The sequence below is a fragment of the Tamandua tetradactyla genome, chromosome 10, assembly GCF_023851605.1.
Source record: "Tamandua tetradactyla isolate mTamTet1 chromosome 10, mTamTet1.pri, whole genome shotgun sequence".
Classification (NCBI taxonomy): Eukaryota; Metazoa; Chordata; class Mammalia; order Pilosa; family Myrmecophagidae; genus Tamandua; species Tamandua tetradactyla.
In genome coordinates, this window is record NC_135336.1 from 71,544,729 (window position 1) to 71,568,005 (window position 23,277).

Here is a 23,277-nt window from a genome sequence, read left to right on the forward strand (position 1 = left end):
AAAAAGCCAAGCAAGAAACATTTGTTAAAGAATTTATTAAAATAAAGAGTAATTTAAACAGCAGCAGCAGCATATATGAATTCCCATATAGAAATATTTTGGAATTGCTTTTTGAGGAAAAGAGTGGATTGTCTTATTTTTCCAATTAGGCAGCTATATTTAATGTTTGTCTGAGGTTAAGAAAGTCCTGGCTCTTTTTTTAGATCCCTCAAAGGCTAGCACAGATCCTTGAACAGACTAGGTGTTCAAATAATATTTACTTTTTGTTGTATCACTTTATCAAATATTTCTGACTTGATAACTTTTAAAAACCTAAGATGCAAAACTAAAACTGCAATATTTAACAACTAATACAATTTCCTGAGCATTGATAATGTAATTGGAATTATAGTAAAGTTTTCCAATCTTACCTCATTAAACTATTTTGACACCTGTTGGGATTGAGTACTATTAGGATTGCTGCTTTGTAGATGAGAAAACCGAGCATCAGATCAATGAATGAAGTGCCTTTGCAAAGGTCACCCAGCAGGTAAATGCAGACATGGAAGGCAAATCCAGCCATGTCATCACTCATCCCCATTCTGCTCAATTGTTCATTTCTCCGTGCCAGAAATCTGGGGTCCTAAAGTCAATAAGGTCAAAGAGGGCTTGCATGACTCTGAAGGGAAATCATCTACCTACTCTCCTGCACTTCTTCTCATTAGATAAAACTGAGGGAAAGGTACAGGCAAAGAAAGAGGAAGAGAAGGAGGATGAGAAAGGAAGGAAGGTGGGAGTGAGGGAGGAAAGATTGATATGAAGCATCAATTGAAATAATTTCTATTGTGAAACAACAATGACCTACTTGAGCAAATATGACAATAGTACATGAAACAGCTGAAGATCAAGCAATGGGCACCCAGAAATATTCAAAAGCCCATATTTGCCCCTGCTCTCCTCTGCCTTTGATTCCTCACCACCAAAAAGGTTGTCACGACTCCCCTCAAACCTCCGTTCCCTTTCAGCATGAGATTCCACTTTCTTTTTCACAGATTAGATTATTGGGCAGAATGACTAGTTTACCTGTCCAAGAGCTTATTCACATTTCTCAGATACACTTGAATTTCAGCATATCCCTATAGCAATGTGCTATCCTCACCCACAAACTGACATCCATCCCAGTGGTTTCAATTGCCAGTAGTTTGCTCATGACCACAGAATTGCTACTCCAGCAGAAGTGTGTCTGCTGAGATCCAAATATATGCAGTATCTAGTGGTATTCATCACTTGGATAGCTCTAGGATGACTTAAACTGAGTATGTTCAAAACTAAATGCCTCATCTTCCCCAGCAACCCCCCTCCATAAATTAGCAAATTCCTTATTTTAAGAACAACTATAGCCTAGTCAGATAACTAGGATTCACCTTTATGCCGTCCTTTTCTTTTTAACCCTCACATCCAATCTATCATAAATTCCTAGTCAGTTTACCTAAGAAATAGCCTGAATCTGCCTTCAATCCTTCCTTATTTTTCCATCTCTACTGCAAACAGATGGTGCAAACTCCAGGCCACCACTGTTCGTTGCATGCATTCCTGCAACAGTATCCAGTCTGTTCCCTCTCCAATTCACTGTGGTCACATTGTCCTTAAAAAATAAAAATCCAATCCTGGTCCCAAACTAGCTGCTGAATGATATTCTTTTGCCCAAAGAATATGGGTCCTGGTCCCTATCAACTCTAGGTACTTGCTACCTCTTATCTCTTTCTAGCACCTGCTCTCTCACACTTTCAACCTCTATTCTCAAAACATACCAATCTTGGGTGGGCCACGGTGGCTCAGCAGGCAAGAATGCTTGCCTGCCATGCCAGAGGACCTGGGTTTGATTCCCAGTGCCTGCCCATGTTAAAAAAAAAAAAAAACATACTGATCTTTTTCATGCTTCTGAAGTGTGTCATGCTCCTTCCTGCTTCAGGACCTTTGCATTAGTTGGCCTCTCAGCCTGGAAGGAAGCAGGGTTGACTGGCTCCTGCTTGTTATTTATGTCTCAGCTAATGTAAAATGTCTTAGGGAAATTTTACCTTCCCTGAAAATTCACATGCCTTCTTTTATGTTACCATGCATTATAATTTACTTCAGTATATTTTTCACAGGTACATTTTACTTATATATTTTATAAGTATTTGACTACCTTTAAAGCTGTCACTAGGCTGTAAGTTTAATGAGGATAAGATCATTTCTGTTTTGCTCATCATAGAATTGCCACTGCCTAGCACAATACCTGGTTCAATGTTTGAATAGACAAATTATGAACATTGTTATTTTGTTTTGATTAATTTAAAATCTATTTGCTGCACTAGACTGAAATTATGTGATGGCAGAAATCTAATTTATCCAAAATTTCATCTCCAATTTCTAGTATAGTTCCTGAATACAGAAGCCCTTGAGAATTTTTATTGAATGGTTATATTGACCCATATTTGTGTATCTCTTATTTCAGTGAATAGCACCATAATTCAAATAGTTTCCAAGCTAAAACTTGAAGTTTCCTTCAGTTTTACATGTTCAGTTAATCACACAAACACGCAAAAAAAAACCCACATGCGCACATACATCCATTCTAAAGCTTAAAAACCTCTAGAAGCTATCACTTTCTTTTTCATTTCACTGATTTGGTTCCAGTTCCTATCTTCTTCAGTATGAATAATTTCAATAGCTATACCTCTGTATTCCTATCTCCAATATTGTTCCACTCAATTTCCCTCATTACTCATCTACCTGAAGGATCATTCTAAACCAAATACCCAATATTGATATTCCCTTGCTTAAAATTCTGTATTGATATATCAAGATATTTGGCTTCAGATTAAAATGTTTAGGTGAATTTAGTGGCATAGAAAAATAATTACACTATAACAAATATACAAAATAACATTGTAAAACACATTTGCATTAAGATCCTACTTTTTAAATAAAGTGTGTGTGTGTATCAGCAGCATGCACAAGGTAAAGGAGGAGTAAGAAGAAGAGAGGTGAGAAGGAAGAGCAATAATTATCAACAAAATGGTAAGTGCAGGCGTCCCTGGATGATATAATTACAGATGATTCATTTTTTCTACTGTATAATGTGCATAATTTCTACAGTGAGCAAATAATACTGTTTAATTTTAAGAAGGGAAATAAATGATCATTCAAAATTCTCTAACTTCCCTGACATCTAAAAGACAGTCAAATCACAAAGATTGAATAAATAAGAGGGAAAGAATTACTCATGGAAAACAATAAAAGCTATTAGCCAGGCTTAGATGGATAGATAATTTGTAATATGTATATGTTCCCATATTTTATGCTACTTTATGACAAGTATACTAATACATATATTTAAATAAAATGCATCACTATTTCATCATTATTTCAAATAAAATGCAGCATTTATTTCATAAAATGCATCACTATAAACATGATGTTTATAAAGTAAATCAAGACTCATGATTCCTTTGCCTCCTAAACAAACCTGAAACAATTGCTTTAAGATTGCAGTCAATGCTCTATTCCTTGATTTTAAAAACTTTCTATATCTCCATTTCTTTGAAAGCTCCCTCTCTTGGTTCCCTGAGTTCCCCTGACTGTATGACTTTCCCTTCAAATGTTTCCTTGCCTCTGCCTCTGTGTGCCCAGAGTATAAAACTTGTTACTCAAAGCTGTAATTTTGTCCTAGTCTCCTGCAGGATTCTGCATTCTCTTTGAGAATAGCAACTGTCTGTTTCAGTTTGGATTCCTATTATTTTGTGAAATGTCTGACAAGTTTGGTGCTGAATGGTATTTGTTGAATATGTGAATAATTCAGAGGATAACAAAACCTATGTCATAATAATAAAAAATAGATTATATATACAAAATGTTAAGCAATTTAAAGTAATGAACTATTATGGAAAGATATTATTAATCATTATAACACATTTAATTCAGTGTTCAAAATGAGGTGAAAAGGGCTTAAAACTTTCCTTAATAAAACATGTGTCTCCTGAAATTCCAAAGATGTCATCAGTAATTGACAGAACTTAAGCCAAATTGCTATAAGACCAGGAACAATCAAATAGAGTTTACATTTTATTTAATCAGTAGACATATGGTACCTGTGAGTCTTTTAAAAATAGTTCCAATATTTAATGGATTTTTAGCAGGTTAGAACCCACAATTTTAATAGGGCCATAAAAAAATTTATATCATTATTTACTTAAGAAAAAATGAATTCCCTTACTTAAGAAAAACTGAATTAAGCATACTCATATACAGTCAACAAATTCAAGCTGATGACATTCTTTGAGATGATTAGATAACTTTAAAACTATGTACACACATAAATGCACACAAACGCACGTACTAATATAAAATTAAGTAGAAGATTGAGGAAAAACAAAATCCTCCCTTATTAATGGGAAAGGAGGTGTGGCTGGGCATGACTCTGAAATATGGAAATAAGTTCCCTTTATTGATGGAATTCACTGAACTTTTATACGCATGTCTATACTCCCTGACTTGCCTGAAAACTAGAGAGAACTAGAAGGCACAGTGGTTTGATAAGAACACTGGACTGAGTCAAGATAAAACAGTCACCACTTCAGTTTTGCTAACTCTCTTGCAGTCATCGCTTTGTAACATAAACAAGGCACTTTATCTCTTTCATATTCAGTATCTTCCTCAGGGGAATGAAAGAATTACAATGCAACACCTGAGGTCATTTCAATATCTGACATCCTCAGAACTTACACCATTTGGATTATCTGCTGAAGTGGTTACTCAAAGCAAACATTTCATTTATGGAAAACAAGATATTAAATTGTACTTACTCATAGAGCCTTGGTTCTTCAACTATCCCATGCTGGTTTATTAATTTAAATGTAATGTAACCATCTGTCATAGTGTTATCCAGAACAATTATACTGAGCACAAAGTAATAGGCTACAGAACAAAAATAAAGAATCCAATTCACATAATGTTTTTACTTTGCTTTAGTACATATGCACACATCTAGGAATAGTCTATACATGCAAATAATATTGGGAGGCAATTATTTGGTAAATGGGTCTTAAAAATGAGTAATGAAGTAGTAGCAGTCAGTCACAAGTATGTTGAAAACTTAGCCAAATAGATAGTGAACTCTAATCAGTATACAGACAAAAGAAATTCAGAATTTAGATCCTTTAAACAAGTTTTTTTTCTTATTTACATTTGAGGTAAGTACAATAAGCTTCATCAAGCATCTGAACAATATTCCCAGCTAAATTTGCTTGACATATGCAATTCTTAATTAACTCAACCCTATACTCAAAATTGTCAGGGCTATAAAGGAAGCTCTGGCTGTCTGTGAGTGATCCTAAGGACCCCTCCTAAAATACTGTGTATTCATACAGCATTTGAAAGATCATGTAATGCTTCTGGTGTTCCTGTGATAATTATCCATGCAAAAATTGTGCCTGCTGGCCATAAAATCTATGATGACATAGCCAAGAGCAGCCTAATGTCTGTGCCTGAAACTTAGCAGTACCTCAAATAAGGTGATGGATTCATGATTGGACCTCATCAAGGGTCAATCATTTCTGATGCAGGAGATGTAAAGGGACCTCCTACTTTGAAGTAACTGCCCAGTGTCAGACAAACACACTGTTCTACTTCATCCAAAAAATTCAGCCTTGCTCATATGGTTTCCAGCTGCATGATATTGAACTTTACAGAATAGGCTCCCAAATTTGTTACAAGATCATAGAAATGTATACATATATAAATGAACAAACAAGCTTAGAAGAAAGAAGGGGAAATAACAGGAACTGAAAATGAAGGGAAATGAAGGCTAAAGCCGTAAGAAGGAAAGAAGCACTGGATCCCCCTAATTACCACCCCCTTCCAGGACTTGAGAGCTCGATGCAGCGTGGAGCTGGGGACTAAAGAGTCTACCTCCATGTAGGGACATGAGACCTGATGCTAAGCAAAAGAGCTAAATTGAAGGTCTCTACACAGACCCCAATGCCTTAATTCAGAGCTTCATCTTTAAAAGAGGAGCTAGGGTAACTCCTTCCAAGGGATCTGTGTAGGTCTTAGATGTGAAAAACAAAGTTATTTGAGACTAAATAAAACTCCAGGTAACATGGCATACAAATTTACATTAGCCATTCATTGACTGACTGCCAAACATTTACATAAAAAATATTCCAGTATCATTATGTGTAAGGCTTTGGAATAAAACAAAATCCAAGGTGGAGGGAAAATTTTAAAGAGTAGATTGTAGAGAATATATATATACTGAAATAGCCATGAATTCAGTTTGAATAATACAAATCTGTTTTTGTTACTTTTTAATCCACACTTGGACAGATCATTAAGACTGGAAAACAAGAGCAATAAAGAGTAAAATTTGTAAATTTAACAAGAAAAATATGGATTATCTACATATTCCATGTTAGGGAACAATTAGTTTAACAAATTCCTGCAGACAAGCATGTGTTGAGCAAAACTAGCTCTCAACATAGAATTCTATACTAAGCTAAATTTCATTCCAGAGTGAAGTAAAGATAAGGATATTTTTAAGGGGAATAAAAAACAGACTGAGGTATTTTGCTAATGGAAAACCACTGAGGATATAAGTCAGCAAGAAAGAAATTGAACTGAGAAAGAAGTGGGAGACAAGATGCAATGTAGAAAAATTATATTGGCATCTATAAGTGCACAGTGAATATAGTGAGATTATTCATAAGTGGAATTCATAACTGAATTCATAATGACTTTTAAATAAAAGAAGGAACTAAAATAGTGTGGTAGTTAGATTCAGTTGTCAACTTGGCCAGGTGAAAGCACCTAGTTCTGTTGCTGTGGACATGAGCCAATGGTAGGTGAATCTCATCTGTTGCTAATTACATCCGCAGTCGGCTAGGAGGCGTGTCTGCTGCAATGAGTGACGTTTAACTTAATTGGCTTGTGCTTAAATGAGAGAACGCAATGTAGCACAGTCTAGCAGCTTGGCATTCCTCATCTCAGCACTTGCAGCTCAGCCCGGGCCCTTGGAGATGGAGAAAGAAATCACCCCGGGGAAAGTTGTTGGAAACCAGGGGCTTGGAGAGAAGACCAGCAGAGACCATCCTGTGCCTTCCACGTAAGAAAGAACCTCAGTGGAAAGTTAGCTGCCTTTCCTCTGAAGAACCAACAAAATAAATCCCCTTTTATTAAAAGCCAATCCATCTCTGGTGTGTTGCGTTCCGGCAGCTAGCAAACTAGAACAAATAGTATAAGACATAATGAAAACAGAAAAGAAGATAAATCATCCAAAGGCAGTGTGAGGCAAATTGTTGCTGTGACAAAATCAAATAAAATAATTGTGCCCATTTGAATCTGTTGTGGACCCCAGAAAGCTATGTCCTTTAATCCTCATTCAGTATTGCTGGGTGGTAGCTTTTTGATTGTTACCATGGAGATGTGACCCACCCAATTGTGGGTTGGTTTCTATGGAGATGTGTTTCTACCCATTCGAGGTGGAGTTCCTTATTGGAGCCCTTTGAGAGGGAACCATTTTGAAAAAAGCTTTAGGGCCCATGCAGCCAGAGACCTTTGGATTTGAAGAAGGAAAACACCCTGGTGGAGCTTCATGAAACAAGATGCTGGGAGAAAAAGCTAGCAGACTTCACCATGTGCCCTTCCAGCTGAGAGAGAAACTCCAAACTTCATGGGCTGTTTTTGAGTGCCAGTAACCTCTTGTTGGTGCCTTAATTTGGACATTTTTATAGCCTTGCTTCAATTTGGACATTTTCACGGTCTTAGAACTGTAAACTTGTAACTTAATAAATTCCCCCTTTTTAAAAGCCATTCTGCTTCTGGTATATTACATTTTGGCAGCTTGCAAACTAGAATAGTCTATGAGGCAAAACACATTTTTTTTTTTTATGGGCAGGCACTGGGAATCAAACCTGAGTCTCCAGAATGGCAGGCAAGAACTCTGCCACTGAGCCACTGTTGCCCACCCTCAAAATGCATTTTTATGTTTAAAGCAAAACAGTAAATATGTCCTGAACATTTATTCATCTAAAATTAGGCCTCAAACTACAAGAAGCCAAAATAGACAGAATTACAAAGGGAAAATGACAAATTTCAATTCAGGGAGTTTAACACCATCCGCCCCCCAGAAAATTTCTTGACTAAATAAGAAATTAGCAAAGAAATCGGATCGTTAACTGGCATGATTTAACGGCCTTATTTTAAATGAAGACCCCAACAACTGTAGAATACAAATTTAGTTTTTCAAGCACAGATAAGATCCTTACAAAAATGTGAGCATATGCCAAAGGTCAAAAGTCCACTCACCTTTCTCTAAGCCAACTGGCAGGTGAACTTACCACCCTCCCTTCTACATGGGACATGACTCTGGGGGGTGTAAGTCTCCCTGACAACGTGGCAGGGAGAATGAGCCAGGACCTGGCACATGGGAATGAGAAAGGCTTCTTGAACAAAAGGGGCAAGAGAGAAATGAGACAAAATAAAATCTCAATGACTAAGAGATTTTAAGCAGAATCAACAGGTTATCCTGGAGATTATTCTTATGCATTATATAGATAGACCTTTTTAGTTTATGGTGTATTGGAATGACTAGAGGGAAGTACCTGAAACTGTTAAACTCTGTTACAGTGGCCTTGATTCTTGAAGAAGACTGAGACTATATAGCTTATATGATGTGACTATGTAATTGTGAACACCTTGTGTTTGAGGCTTCTTTTATCCAGGTATGGATAGATAAGTTAAGAAAAAAAAAGGAGGAAAATAAATAAATAATAGGGGTGAGATAAAGGGTAAAAACTGACTAGATTGAAATCCTGATGGTCATGAAAGAGAGGAGTAAGGGATATGGAATGTATGAGTTCTTTTTTTATTTTTATTTCTCTTTCTGGAGTGATGCAGATGTTCTAAAAAGGATCATGGTGAAGAATCCACAACTATGTGATGATATTGGGAGCCACTGGTTGTATAATATGATTGGACTCTATGTGTGTGAAGATTTCTCAACAAAAATATACTTTTTAAAAAGTCCCCACAGCTATCAAGCCATTAAAAGAGAAACAAAATCACACATTTGGCAGCAAAATATGGAATGAAACGATAATTGAAAATATGAAATTTTAAAAACTGATTGACAATAAAAGCTTTACATAACAAATTGTGGGAAAACTAAAGTGGTGTTTAGAGTTTAAATGAGATCTTGAATACATTTATTAGAAATTGAGAATGAAAGTTTACGAGCCAGCTGTTCAAGAAATATTGGAATATAGAAGAACAGAAGATTAGAAAGAGAACAACAATCAAAACCTGATATTTTAAAAGATTAATAAATTAATAAAGTTTTGGCTGAACAGAATAAGAAAAAGAAGTCAGAGATCACAAACAAATGAGCAATATTAGAAATGAAAAATATGCTATGAAATTTTTTTAAATTACAGCTTAGAAACAAATATGTCAATAACTTTATGTTAAATATTTTAAAACTTAGATTAAAGAGACACTATTACCCAACAAAATATAAATCCCCAAGTAAACACAAGAAGATATAGAAAACTGAAATGTAAAAAAAAATCTCTAAATGTTAAAATTAAAGTGTACTTCTAAATAATACATCATCAAAATGAAAGTCTCAAAAAATTTTAAATACATAAAATGGAATGAAAATGAAAATACAATGTATCAAAACATTTGGGGTATAGCTGAAGCATTGCTAAATGGAAAATGTTACTACATTAATAGTAAATGTTTACATTACAGGTAAGAAATAAATCAGTAATCTAACTTCTTGCCTCAAGAAACTAGAATGAGGGTAAAATAAACACAAAGGCAAAGGAAGGATTTAATAAACAACAGAGCAAAAATCAATGAAATTTTAAATAAGCAAACAACAGAACATCAAGAAAATAAAAAACTAATCTTTGAAAAAAGATAAAATTGATAAACCTCTCTGAAGACTTACAAAAATAAAGAGAAGATATAAATAGATAATATTAGGAGTGAAATAGAAGATATCTCCACAGATTCTGCAGCCAACAAAAAGGGAATACTACAAACAACTTTTTGCTTGTAAAGTTGACAACTGAGAAGAAATTCCTTGAAAACTATAAACTACAAAAACTCAATCAAGTGAAATAGGTACTCTGAAGAATGCCATAACCAGCTAAGAAACTGAACTCCTAATTTTAAATCTCCTGAATAAAAAATATCCAAGTCCAGGGCAGGCCACGGTGGCTCAGCAGGTAAGAATGCTTGTCTGCCAAGCCTGAGGATCCGGGTTCGATTCCTGGTGTCTGCCCATGTTAAAAAATAAATAAATTTAAAAATATATATATATATCCAAGTCCAAATGTTGTCACTAAAAATTTTGAACAAATATTTAAAGGTGAGTTAATGCCAGTTTTATATAACCTGTTCCAAAAAATATAGGAAGAAACCATTGCCAAGTCATTTTATGAGGCCATATTACTTTTAATTGAATAAATCGAAGACAGTACAGGAAACAAAGTACAGACTAATATCTCTCCTGAACTTAGAAAAGCCCTTAATGAAATATACAAACAGAAGAAATCCAACAACACACACACATACACACAAAAAATGGAATTTATGCAAAAATGTAAGGCTAGGTCAACATTTGAAAATCAATGTAATCTACCATATCAACAGACTAAAAAAGAAAAATCATGTATTCTTATCAATGACACACAAAAAATCTTTTGACAAGATCCAATAACTGTTTATGCGGGGAAAAAAAAACTTTCAATGAGTAGGAAAAAAGGAAAGTTACCTTATATTTATAAGGAGTAGCTTCAAAAAAAACCTTCCAAATTACATTACATTTAGTGGTGAAAGACTGATTGCATTCCCCTTACAATTAGGAATTAAGCAAAGATGCCTGCTCTCACCATTCTTACACAACACAGAACTAGAATTTCTAGCCTCTAAAATAAGTTAGGGAAAGAAATAATAAACACACAGATTGGAAAGTAAGAAATTCATTCATCTCTTTCCATAAATGGAAGGATTGTTTATATACAAAATCCCAAATAATCTATCAAAAATTCCTAGGACTAATAAGTGAATTCAGCAAGAGCACAGAAAACAAACTGAACACAAAAGAATAAGAATAAATTGCATTTCTATAAACTAACATTAAAACTGCAGGTACTGAAATTAAAATTATAATATCGCCAAAGAAAGTGAAATACTTAGGTATGCACTTAACAAAAAATGTACAGGGTATATATGCTGAAAATTCTAAAATGATGAAAGTAATAAAAAATATTTAAGTAAATGGAGAGACATCGTGTTCATGGACTGGAAGACTCAACAGATTCATATGGAAAGGGATAGGCCCTAGAATATCCAAAACAATCTTGACAAAAAAATAATAAAAGAAAGGAATCACTCTATGTGATGTTAAGGTTTAATTATAGCTACAGTAATCAGCACTGTGTAATATACATAGAGATACGAGAAAGAAAACAGAAAGCCCAGAAATAGACTTACACAAAAATGCTTAAATGATTTGTGACAAAGATTCAAAAGCACTTTAAAGAAGGAAGGACAGTGTTTTCAACAAATAGTGTGAGATAATTTACATCCACAGGCAAGAAAAAGAATCTCAACCTAATCCTCAAATTTTATTCAAAAATTAAATCAAAATGGGTAACAGACTTAGCTATAACATAAAAAAACTGTAACATTTTAGAAAAAAAAATTATAAAGAAAATTTTCAGGATCTAGAGCTTGGCAAAGAGCTCTTAGAATTCTTATCAAACGCACGTTCCAGGTTGGTGTGGCAGTGGCTCAGTGGCAGGATTCTCCCCTGCCATGCTGGAGACCCGGGTTCGATTCCCGGTGCCTGCCCATGTGAAAAAAAAAAAAAAAGCACATTCCATAAAAGAATAAATTAGACTTCATGAAAATTAAAATGTTCGCTTTGCAAAAACCATGTGAAAAGGATGAAAAGACAATTTACTAACCAGAAGAAAGTACTTTCAAATCACATGTCCAACAAAGACATTTATCTAATATACAGGCATGAACAACTTTCAATATACAACAGTAAAAAAATAAATTAAAATTCCAATTATAAAAATAGGCAAAAGATGTGAACAGACGTCTCACAGAAAATAAGCACATAAAAAGATTTTCAATATCATCAGCCATCAGAGAAATGCAAATTAAAACCATAGTGAAGAATCACTGTACATTTCTCAGAATAAATGCCACTTGAAAATATGACAACAACAAATGCTGGCAAGGATTCAGAGAAACTGGTTCAGTCATATTTTGCTGGGGGAAAATGGCAACAGCCACTCTGGAAAATACTTTGTTAATAACTTATAAAACTTAATGTGCAATTATCATATTTCTCAACAATTACATTCTGGAACATTTGTCTAAGAGAAATGAAAAATTATGTTTCTGCAAAAACTGGCACACAAGTGTCCATAGTGCTTTTATTCATAATAGCTAAAATCTGGAAACAGCCCAAATGCCCTCCAACAAATTAATAATTAAACAAACTGGGTACCTATGCACTTTGGAATACTATTCAACAATAAAAAGGGAGGAATTATTGATGAGCAAGGAATTATTGATAAATGTAACAACAGTGATGAATCTCCAAGAAATGATCTTAAGTGAAAAAAGCCCATTTAAAAAGTTTCTGTACTGTATGATTGCATTTGTATAAATTTTTTTGAAATGACAGTATTATATATCAGACAAATTAGTGTTAGCATAAATCTAAACTGGATGAATTGTACCAACGTCAATATCATGGTAGCTACATTATATTATGCTATAGTGTCATTACCATTAGGGGAAACTGAGTAAAGTGTTCAATGAACCTCTCTATATTGTTTCTTAAAATTGCATGTGAATCTGAAATTGTCTAAATAAAATTTTCAATAAAAAACGAAATGGTTCAATTCTCTCTGACAGGATAGATCATTAATGCTAGAAGAATTATAATATGTTAAAGTTGATGAGACTGATGGCAAAACTTTAAAAACTATGCTAAAAATATTTTAAAATATGAGACTCTATTTTAAAAAATTCACTCCCCAGTAACCAAAGTCAATGCTACTGACTAGAAATGTCTCTCTCATTTAAGACCTTTATATAATAGGATTTACTTTTACTTATTAACCACTTTCATCTCTAAACAGAATATTTCACTTTCTTTAATAGCTCTCTATAAACAACATTATTTAAAGCATTTCAATGAGATAACTTCTTGTTCTTTAAGTTTTTCTTCTTGTCTAACTCCAAATGCTTTGGGAGTATTATTATTTGCTTCTCCTTTTTTGTATTTATGTAGTTTAGTTTCATTTCCCAAATGGGTGTTAATAATGTAGATAGATATCTTAGTCTCTGTAACCTGATAGGTGATTAAATCATTCTAGAGGTGGACTGATAATCATACAAGTGGGGAAGGAGTACAAAGAACTTTGTTTCTGTGGGAAAATATTTTGCAAAACATCTATTTATGTTGTCCTAAAAAATCATGAAATTATGTTCAAGCCTTTATTTGAATTTGCCCAATTGGCTTTAAAAAATTTTAAACTTTTCTGAAAGTATCTGATGCGAGTTGAAGGAGTAGAAATGACATTTTGGATAAGATGTAAATAAAGATATAAAACAAATCATTTATTCATTTGTTTAAAATGTTGCAAACTTACTACAAAATGGATTTTTGCCATTCGTATCCAAAAATACAATAGTCCTAAGAGATCTTTCTTCCATTTTTTCTTTTAAAACATCTTTCCATAACTCCGCTTGATAGCCTGAGATTTGAGAAATAGAACATTAGAAATTGGTCTTCCATCAAATAGTATCTAAAACTTCCAAATCGCTAAAGGATAGTTAATAATAATATCAATTATTTTAATTATCATTATCCATGGATTTTTAATACAAAAATACCTTTTTTCAAATAATATCACAATCAGTTATTTCAATTTCAACAAGTCAATTTCAGATTTCATAAATAAATCCTACATGATCCCTGAAAACCTCATCAAGGATTTTCATGCCCTATATTGCTTCAGTCTATTTATAGCAGCTTTTACCAGTACATTATGAATGCAGAATTGTGCTTAAGAATCTTTTTAATAAATTCAGTAGAATACATTCATTAGATAAATCTGAACAATTTAGCCCCATGAGTACATCCTCCGATTATCCTGTACACAGGATACGCTGTGTATCTTGTACACAGGTGTATATGTACATAATATAGACTAATAGTATAGATCATATATATTGTACATATGTAGTACATGTTTTACATGCATACTATGTCCATATATGCATTATATCTACATATAGTGCATGAATATATTTCAGATGCTTCCCACTTCATGTATTTCTCTGTTCCTACGTTGCTACCTTTAAGTTAGAAATTTGAATATAATTAAAAGAATTCTGAATTGAGAATTTAGAGGCAACTCTATTTCTCACTTGTTCCCGTAATGGTCCATATATTCACTCTGGGTCACACTGTTCTTATTTATATGGAAAATTCATGAGACCAGAAAAACAATCTCCACCATGAGTTTTGAAGAAAACTAATCCTGCAAGATGTTCTGTGAATAGAAACAGTATGATAACAAGATAACAAGATGATAAATTTGGCAAAGCCCACACAGTGCATGCCTCTCCTAGAGATTCTCCTTATTTGTTAGTTGGGAAAAACTGCTTGGATAGAGTTTAATTTAGCCTTTGGAATTCCTTCTGGAATTTATTTCTTCCAGTCCCTGCACTTTAGAAATATTTCTGAAAGATTTTCTTATGATAATGGCCAGATGTTTGCAGGTTCATAACATGCTTTGTCTGGTTTTCTCTCTAGAAATCCCTGAACAACCAACCTCTGAGAGTCCTTCCAGCTCTAAAATTCTAGTTTTTATGTGGTTCCTTTATTCTTCACAATTTTACACTGATAGGCTTGAATTCAGAATGTACAATGCTCAACTGCTCTTACCAAGCCTTTATTATTTACAGGAGATAAGCCATGTATGATTCATGTTTACTTTCTGATAGCAAATGAAGTGCTAACTATGGTTCACACCACTTCACTTGCTCCTGAGATTTCCCATAAAACAAACAAGCAAAAACTCAGTGCTGCCAAGAATGCACAAGTATCTTTAAGAGGTATGATAGTGAGATCCTTTTGCATACCAAGATGTGATGGTCTGAAGGTGTATGTACACCATAAAAGAGCATGTTCTTTTAGCCCATTCCGGTGAGTGTAGCCCTATTTCAGGTGGGAACTTTTGATTAGGTTATTTCAATTAAGATGTGGCCCACCTCATTCAAGATAGGTCTTAATATTCTTACTGGAGTCCTTTATGAGATAATAAAAGACAGAAAACAATCCCCAGAGACACTTAGTGAGGAAGTCACTGAAGCCAGAAGCTGAAAGCAATGAAACCTGGGAGAGAAGGATAAGTGGATGTCACCATGTGCCTTGCTATATGACGCAGAACCCTGAGCTCACCAGTAGCTTGTCTTCAGTGAGAAAGTTTCAGCTGTTGATGCCTTTATTTGGACATTTTTCATGGCTTCAGGATTGTAAACTTGTAAATTAATAACTCCCCATTGTAAAACTCAATCCATTTCTGATATATTGCATTTTTTCAGCATTAGCAAACCGAAACACAAGAACAGGCATCAGTATGGGGTCAATGAATTTGCCCACCATTTTGAGTATAGTGAGGCAGTTGAAAAAGTTCACTCAAAAAAATGTCCTAAAAATATTTAGTACTAAGTAATCTATTTCACTCTGTGTGCTGGTTTGAAATGATGTATGTATCCTAGCATATTTTAACCCTAATCCCATTTTATAAAGGCAACCATTTCTTCTAATCCCTGTTCACTACTGTATGTTTGAAACTGTAATTAGATCATCTCCCTGGAGATGTGATTTAATCAAGAGTGGTTGTTAAACTGGATTAGCTGGAGATGTGTCTCCACCCATTTGGGTGGATCTTGATTGGTTTCCTTGGAGTCCTATAAAAGAGGAAACATTTTGGAGAGTGAGATATTCAGAGAAAGCAGAGCAGAATGACATAACCATGAGAAGCAGAGTCCACGAGCCAGCAACCTTTGGAGATGAAGAAGGAAAATGTCTCCTGGGGAGCTTCAGGAAACAGGAAGCCAGGAGAAGAAGCTAGCAGATGATGTCGTGTCCACCATGTGCCCTTCCAGATGAAAGAGGAACTCTGACTGTGTTCACCATGTGCCTTCTCACTTGAGAGAGAAACCCTAAACTTCATCGGCCTTCTTGAACCAAGGTATCTTTCCCTGGATGCCTTAGACTGGACATTTCTATAGACTTGTTTTAATTTGGATTTTCTTGGCCTTGGAACTGTGACCTAGCATCTGATTAAATTCCCCCTTTTAAAAGCCATGTTGTTTCTGGTATATTGCATTCTAGCAAACTAGAACACTCTGGTTGTCCCACATCATCACAGATAATTTTTCCTTCAAATGTTAATACAATAAAAACTTAAAACATAGTTTTAACTTCCATCAGAAAATATTAGCACAATTGTGTTATTTATTTCACAAAGAATGATAGTAATTATAACAATCTTTCTTACCTAATCTAGGACACGATTTATTCTTAAAGTCATCACAGTCCACACATGAACCAGTCTTGTAATCTTTGTATGAATGACAAGGAATTGAAATAAAATTGCAATTTGTTTCCAAAGATGCCATGAACAAGTAAACCGCTCTCTGGTGGTCACATTTAATAAATTCAATCCCTTAAGGGTTAAAATCAAGTAAAAGAATTATAGCTGTATTAAGCCAAGTTAGAGTAAAATATTAAAAAAATAAAGATTAGGTTCTACTAAATACTGTGTACCTTATGAATATTAGATTGTTGATGCCGGTACACAGTTTTCCTACAAGCAACTAGATAAATGATATATTGAAAAATGTTTTTAAATGAGATTTATCATGAACTTTTCTAAAGATTTGATTTCAATAATTTTCAGTCTCCACAAACACAATGCTACTATACTTAACAAGTGTGTATATCTCTCCATTCTAATTCCATACCCTAACACGTAAGTGTTAGGGTATGGAATTAGAATGTCAGAGTTGAATAAGACATTAAAACTTGATTGCAGTCCTTGTCCTTCCCTCCTCCCTTTACCCAAACATGGCCATTTACAGTGCCCTTTAGTCATGTGTTACATGACCAGTTGCCACGTGAGCCTAACTTGTGTTATGCCATCCTTGAGCTATTCATGCATCTTCAATAACTTGTAACTTCTCCTAGTGTTTAAGATAATGAAGTAAAATGGTTGAAGTTACAATAGAATGGGATTCATCCTTGACCAAATGAAATATCAACTGATAACCTTGATGAACTAAATAGGGTCAGATTATCTCATTGTTCATCAATAACTCTCCTGAATCATGGCCAGGAGATTAAATCAAAATACTGTCAAAAGATTAAGAGGATGAATTAAAGCAGTTTACTTTTACTATTTCAAATTCTATGAAATTTATGTAAAATACTATTAGTATACCTGATAAAATTGATTTTGGACAGCCAGGTTGTGTTTTTCCACCATTTGGATAAAAATCTATATGTCCCAAGGGCTCTTTAATGCCTAAACCTGAAAAGAAAACCACCCAAGAATCACAAGATGTATCACCAGGTCAGCATTGTAGAAAACAATATCTCCTATAAAATCCACTGTAAGTGACTCTGAAAAATCGAATTAAAAATAACAGCTATTAAAAAGTGAAGTTTCTGGTATCAATTCTTCATATTAATTCCTTTTGAAAATTATATTTCATTAATTAAATACATTTATCAGACACCTAATGTGAGCAAGTCACTGCTTTTTTGCTGTGAATACCCAAGTGAAAAAGATTTGAACAAAAAAGGTATTTTTCTAAGGAAAATTGCAATCTAGTAGAGGAAGATGCAATAAACAAGCAAAAACATAGTATATCAGATAGTAAGTTCAGTGGAGTAAAATTACATAAAACAAGGGGACAGGAGGCATATTGAAAGGGTTGTAGACTGCACTTTTAAGTAGGTTGGTTAGGGAAGGTTCCATTGAATAGTGAGAGTTGAGCAAACTCCTGAAGAACACAAGGTTGCAAGCCAAATGGGTATCTATATGAGCATGTGGAGGTTATTCATGGAAGCCAACGTGACTGAAGTCCAAAGTGTAAGGGTTTGTGCATTGGAGGAAATGAAGCCAAGTCATATAGGACTTCTTAGACCAGTGTGATTTACTCTCACTCTATATAATAAAACCTAGGACTTGTTAGTGCTAGAGTCACTGAGCAGGAAAATCTAAAGAATATCTTGCTTCAGTTGAAATAACTTGGGCAGCAGTGTTATGAGAGATACAGCTATCATTTAAGGGCTTAGATCTGTAAATTCTTGGGACACTGGTGCAAGTACAAATTCTTGGTTCAGTATCAATATGGGGCCTATCCCAGGAGAGTTATTAGAATGGAAGGAGACAGCAAGATTAAGAATAATCAAGACTATTAGTAAAATTTTGCAGCCAAGGAAGATTCCAAGGTACATGAAATTTCCCACAACATGAACTTACAAAAAAGGATCAGAAATAGATTTAACAAAACAGAGATAAGTACTTGAGTCAAACATTAAGAAGTAAAATGCAGCAATTGATTTACTTCTTGTATGTAACAAAATAGGCTAACTGCTATTGCCGTGTTAGAGGGGCCCCGGAACTCTAGATTGTGTACTAAGGAGGGCATTAGGCATATCAGGAAAGACACAAGAACTTAGATGACCTCTCTAGAACTCCCTAGAATCCAGTGAAAGGTGTATGTGATTTGATTATGACCATGGTAAGGATGGGCTAGACAATCCCTCTTTAAATCCATCATCTACTTAGTTTATGGAATCTAAGCAAGGAGGGAAGTCTCCTAAGTATGCCAACAATTTTGGAGTTATAGAAATCACCTCACATCTGAATTCAACATGAAGTTCTAAGACAAGAGGTTTCAAATTTAGAGCCATCATTTTCTCCAACCTGCCATTAAGATGGAATCAAACCAAGATGACTGCTCAGGAATCAGGGGAAGCAAAAGACATTTATTATTAACTTAGAGCAGCCCTTGATTCAAGTATGTCATTTCCCATTCATCAGATGGAAGGGACAGGGTAGCTTGTTCTGTTTAGGTCATTTATTCCCTTGGTTCAGAGAAGGATGGGGAGAGCAAATATTTTTTTTAATTTTCTTTTTCTATAAAATATAATACACAAGTAGAAAAGAACATAAAACATAAAGGTATAAATTTATTATATCAAGAAATAGAAAATAACCAGCACCTAAAAGATACCAGTGTGCTCTTACACAATCAAAAATTTTCTCTTTCCCCTAAAAGTAACAACCACCCTTTTTATTAGGAAAATCATCTTTCATGATTCTTTACTTTCTCAGGATACCTCTCAAAATTCAAATTTGAGTAGGGCCAAGATTGGTGGCTTAGCAATGTGCACGTTTTAGTTCATCCTCCAGAACAACTGCTAAATAACAAGACACAGTACAGAAAATCTCCTGGGGCCACATCAGTGACTGGACACACAGCGTACCCCAGTCTGTACCAGCTGCACCGGCTGTGAGCCCCCCCCCCAGAACCGTGAGTTCCCCAAGCCCTGGCAGCCAGCACCCCTCCCCCACAGGCTGCTTCCCAGAGGGGAAAGGAAAGGAACTTTACCAGTAGCAGGGACTGAGCCTAACCAAATGCCAATTGTGGAATTAATTAACAAATTCTGACTACTAAAAATAAGCCATCAGCTCAGGTGAACCTAGTCAAAGCAGAGGTCACTGATTTTTGCCCTGACACCAAGGGGGCAGGGCTGACAGAAAAAGAGAGAAAGAAAAGAAACAGAGGTTTTTGTGGCTGTGTTTCTACAAAGGCTTGACTGCCTTTGGATACAATGGCAGAACTTCTCAGGCTGCAACTGCCCCAGGCATAGGCAGAAACAAGTTCGTTTGAGGGCTTGTCTGGAGCCTGTGCCTTCCGCAGGGGAGGGGTGAAGCCCAACTCAGGTGGAATCCCTCCCTTAAGGAATTCAGACACCAGGGCTTGGTATTTTGGAGCCATTAAAATCAGCCTACAACCTCTCCTCTGTCTCCACCACACCCCCAGCAGGGAGAGTCTGCCAAAGTTACAAGTACTGCATCATCTTATGCTGGTGGGACCTGCAGGCACACAAATACCACATACTGAGCAGAATAAGAAAAACAGAGTCCAGAGACTTCATAGGAATGTCTTTCAACCTGCTGGGTCTCACCCTCAGGGAAAACCAATGCAGGTGACTCTTTCCTCCTGATAGGAGGCCAGTTTGGTCTGGGAAAATCTGGGTGGGGTCTATAATACCTACATAGATCCTCCTAAGGGGGGGGGAGGGGGGAGGCACCATACAAGCAAAGCAGGAAACAAGAAAACAAGAACTGAAAAATTCTCCTCTGTTAAACAAAACCTAAGCTAGAGGTCCAGAAAAAGCTGAACTGAATGTCAAAGAACAGATAGACAACAAATTCATCCAGCAAGAAAACCCTAGGCAAAAGAAGTGAAAGCAATCTCCAGAATAAACTAATTAAGGTAATTAAATGCCTAGAAGCCCCCCAAAAATAACAAATCACACTAGGAAAATTGAAGATATGGCCCAGTAAAAGGAACAAACCAACAATTCAAATGAGATGCAGGAGTTGAAACAATTAATTCAGAATATACGAACAGACATGGAAAACCTCATCAAAAACCAAATCAATTAATTGAGGGAGGATATAAAGAAGACAAGAAATGAGCAAAAAGAAGAAATCGAAAGTCTGAAAAAACAAATCACAGAACTTATGGGAATGAAAGACACAGTAGAAGAGATGAAAAAAACAATGGATACCTACAATGTCAGATTTCAAGAGGCAGAAGATAGGATTAGTGAACTGGAGGATGGAACATCTGAAGTCCAACAAGAAAAAGAAAATATAGGGAAAAAAATGGAAAAATATGAGCAGGGACTAAGGGAATTGAATGACAATATGAAGCGCACGAATATATGTGTTGTGGGTGTCCCAGAAGGAGAAAAGAAGGGAAAAGGAGGAGAAAAACTAATGGAGGAAATTATCACTGAAAATTTCCCAACTCTTATGAAAGACTTAAAAGTACAGATCCAAGAAGTGCAGCATACCCCAAAGAGAATAGATCCAAATAGACATACTCCAAGACACTTACTAATCAGAATGTCAGAAGTCAAAGAGAAAGAGAATCTTGAAAGCAGCATTTGCTTATATAGTTTATGTATAGTTTTTGTATCTGAGATTAAAAAAGATACTAACCATTTGTCTTCTCTATAACGTCTTTGACAAGTTTTGATTAAATTGATAATGGCCTCTAAAAATGCTGTAAACCATTTCTTATTTTTTATTCTCTAGAAGTATTTGTGTAACCTGGCCTTATTTCTTATTTCATTGTTGGTAGAAAAGAAAAATTTGCCTATAATTTTCAGTGTGGGATGACTTTAAATAATAGTTTTATTCCATTAATCATAACAAGAGTATTTAAATATTTTCTCTTTTCTGATGTTAGTTTTGGTCAGTGTTTTTGCTTTTACATTTGGCATAATTTGTCTATTTCATGAATATTTCATATTTATCTGTGATTGTTAATTATATCCTATTTTAATCATTTTACCATCTGCAGTATCTATAATGCTATCCCCATTTCATTTTTTCTTTTAATTTGAGGAGTTATTTCATAAAATATAGGATTCCCATATACTTCCCTATTATTAACAGCTTGCATTGTTGTGGCACATTTGTTACAAATGATGAAAACTTATTTTTATAATTATACTATTAACTGTAGTCTATTGTTTCACTTACAGTTCCCTGTGCAGTACAGATCCATGGTTTCATTTTTTATTTTTTGGTAATGGAAATCTCCTAATATGACTATGCAGTTGCCTTTTCTGGTGATGTGTAAATGTTCATATTTATGTATATATGTTGAAACCATGTTATGAGGTACACAAAAATTAAGTTCTTATCTCCCCAGGTGATAGCTGCATCATGTTTCTACTAATAATTGTGTGATAAAATTGATATGGTATAAGTTAATATAGACATATTGTATAAGTTAATATAGCCTTACCAGCTTTTGCTTAATAATATTTGCACACCATAGTGCCCTTGAATATCATATTGTTTGCCATCTTTTCAATTTCAAATGTATTTCAATAAAATATAGTTAGTTTTATCTCATTTTATCCAGTGTGACAACTATTCTTTTAATCAGATTATTTAGGCCATTTATACTTAATGGTATAATTTATTTAGTTTTTACCATCATACTACTTACTTTTTACTTGTTTCACCAGTGATATATCCTTTCCCTATCCTTTTTACCTTTTTGAAATTATTTTTATTATTCCATTTTTGTACTTTATTAACTCAAAATCTGTATACTTCTTTACTCTTTTCTACCTGTATACTCTAGAGACTCAATTAATATCACTGAATTAAGAACATCAAGTGTTAACTGTCACTTTGATCTTATTTCCCAAGCAATGAGAGGAACATAGTACACTGGAACTTCAGTTTGTAATACATTTTAATTTTCTATATATTTCAAGCCCCATGAGACATAATCAGCAATGTTTTATTCTGTCAATATTAATTTAGTTAACTATACTTTACCATTTACATTGCTTTTCCTGAATATTCACCATCCAGAATAACTTTCTTTCTACCTGAAGAATAACCTATCTGCTGAAGATAATTTCTCCCAGTTTAGATTTGTATGCAACTCATTACCTTTATTCCATCTTTATTCTTGAACTATATGGGAATTTGAGGATCACAGTTAATTTCTCTGACCATATTGATACAATTTCACTTTTTCTAGCTTTCATTATCTGTTGAGATTTTAGTAGTAAGTCTGATCATTTTTATCTTTCTTATATTAAGATTTTTTTATGGTATTTGTTTCTGCAATTTTATTATTGACTCTCAATGGAGATTTCTCTTTATTTTTCTCTATTGCAATTAATTAGATATTTTTAAATTGTAGATAGGTCATATTTCCAATTTGTGAAAATTTTGAGATATGTATATTTACCACTGAAATAGAGGAAAGTCAATTTTTGAATAAATATCAGCTCTTTAAATTGATTAATGTAGCTTTTTTTTATTTTTTTATTTTTACATGGGCAGGCCCTGGGAATCAAACCCAGGTCGT

At 34.5% G+C, this 23,277-nt stretch overlaps 1 protein-coding gene across 1 annotated transcript in view; it reads right to left on the reverse strand.

The window, feature by feature from the left end:
• LIPI (lipase I) overlaps positions 1-23,277 on the reverse strand; it is a 48,089-nt gene that overhangs the window by 16,602 nt on the left and 8,210 nt on the right. Inside the window, exons 4-7 of the mRNA XM_077117624.1 lie at positions 17,571-17,660; positions 16,629-16,796; positions 13,707-13,811; positions 4,827-4,938 (exon numbers count right to left, since the gene is read on the reverse strand). Of these exons, the coding sequence (XP_076973739.1) occupies positions 4,827-4,938; positions 13,707-13,811; positions 16,629-16,796; positions 17,571-17,660 (475 nt within the window). The remainder of the gene's footprint in view (positions 1-4,826; positions 4,939-13,706; positions 13,812-16,628; positions 16,797-17,570; positions 17,661-23,277) is intronic.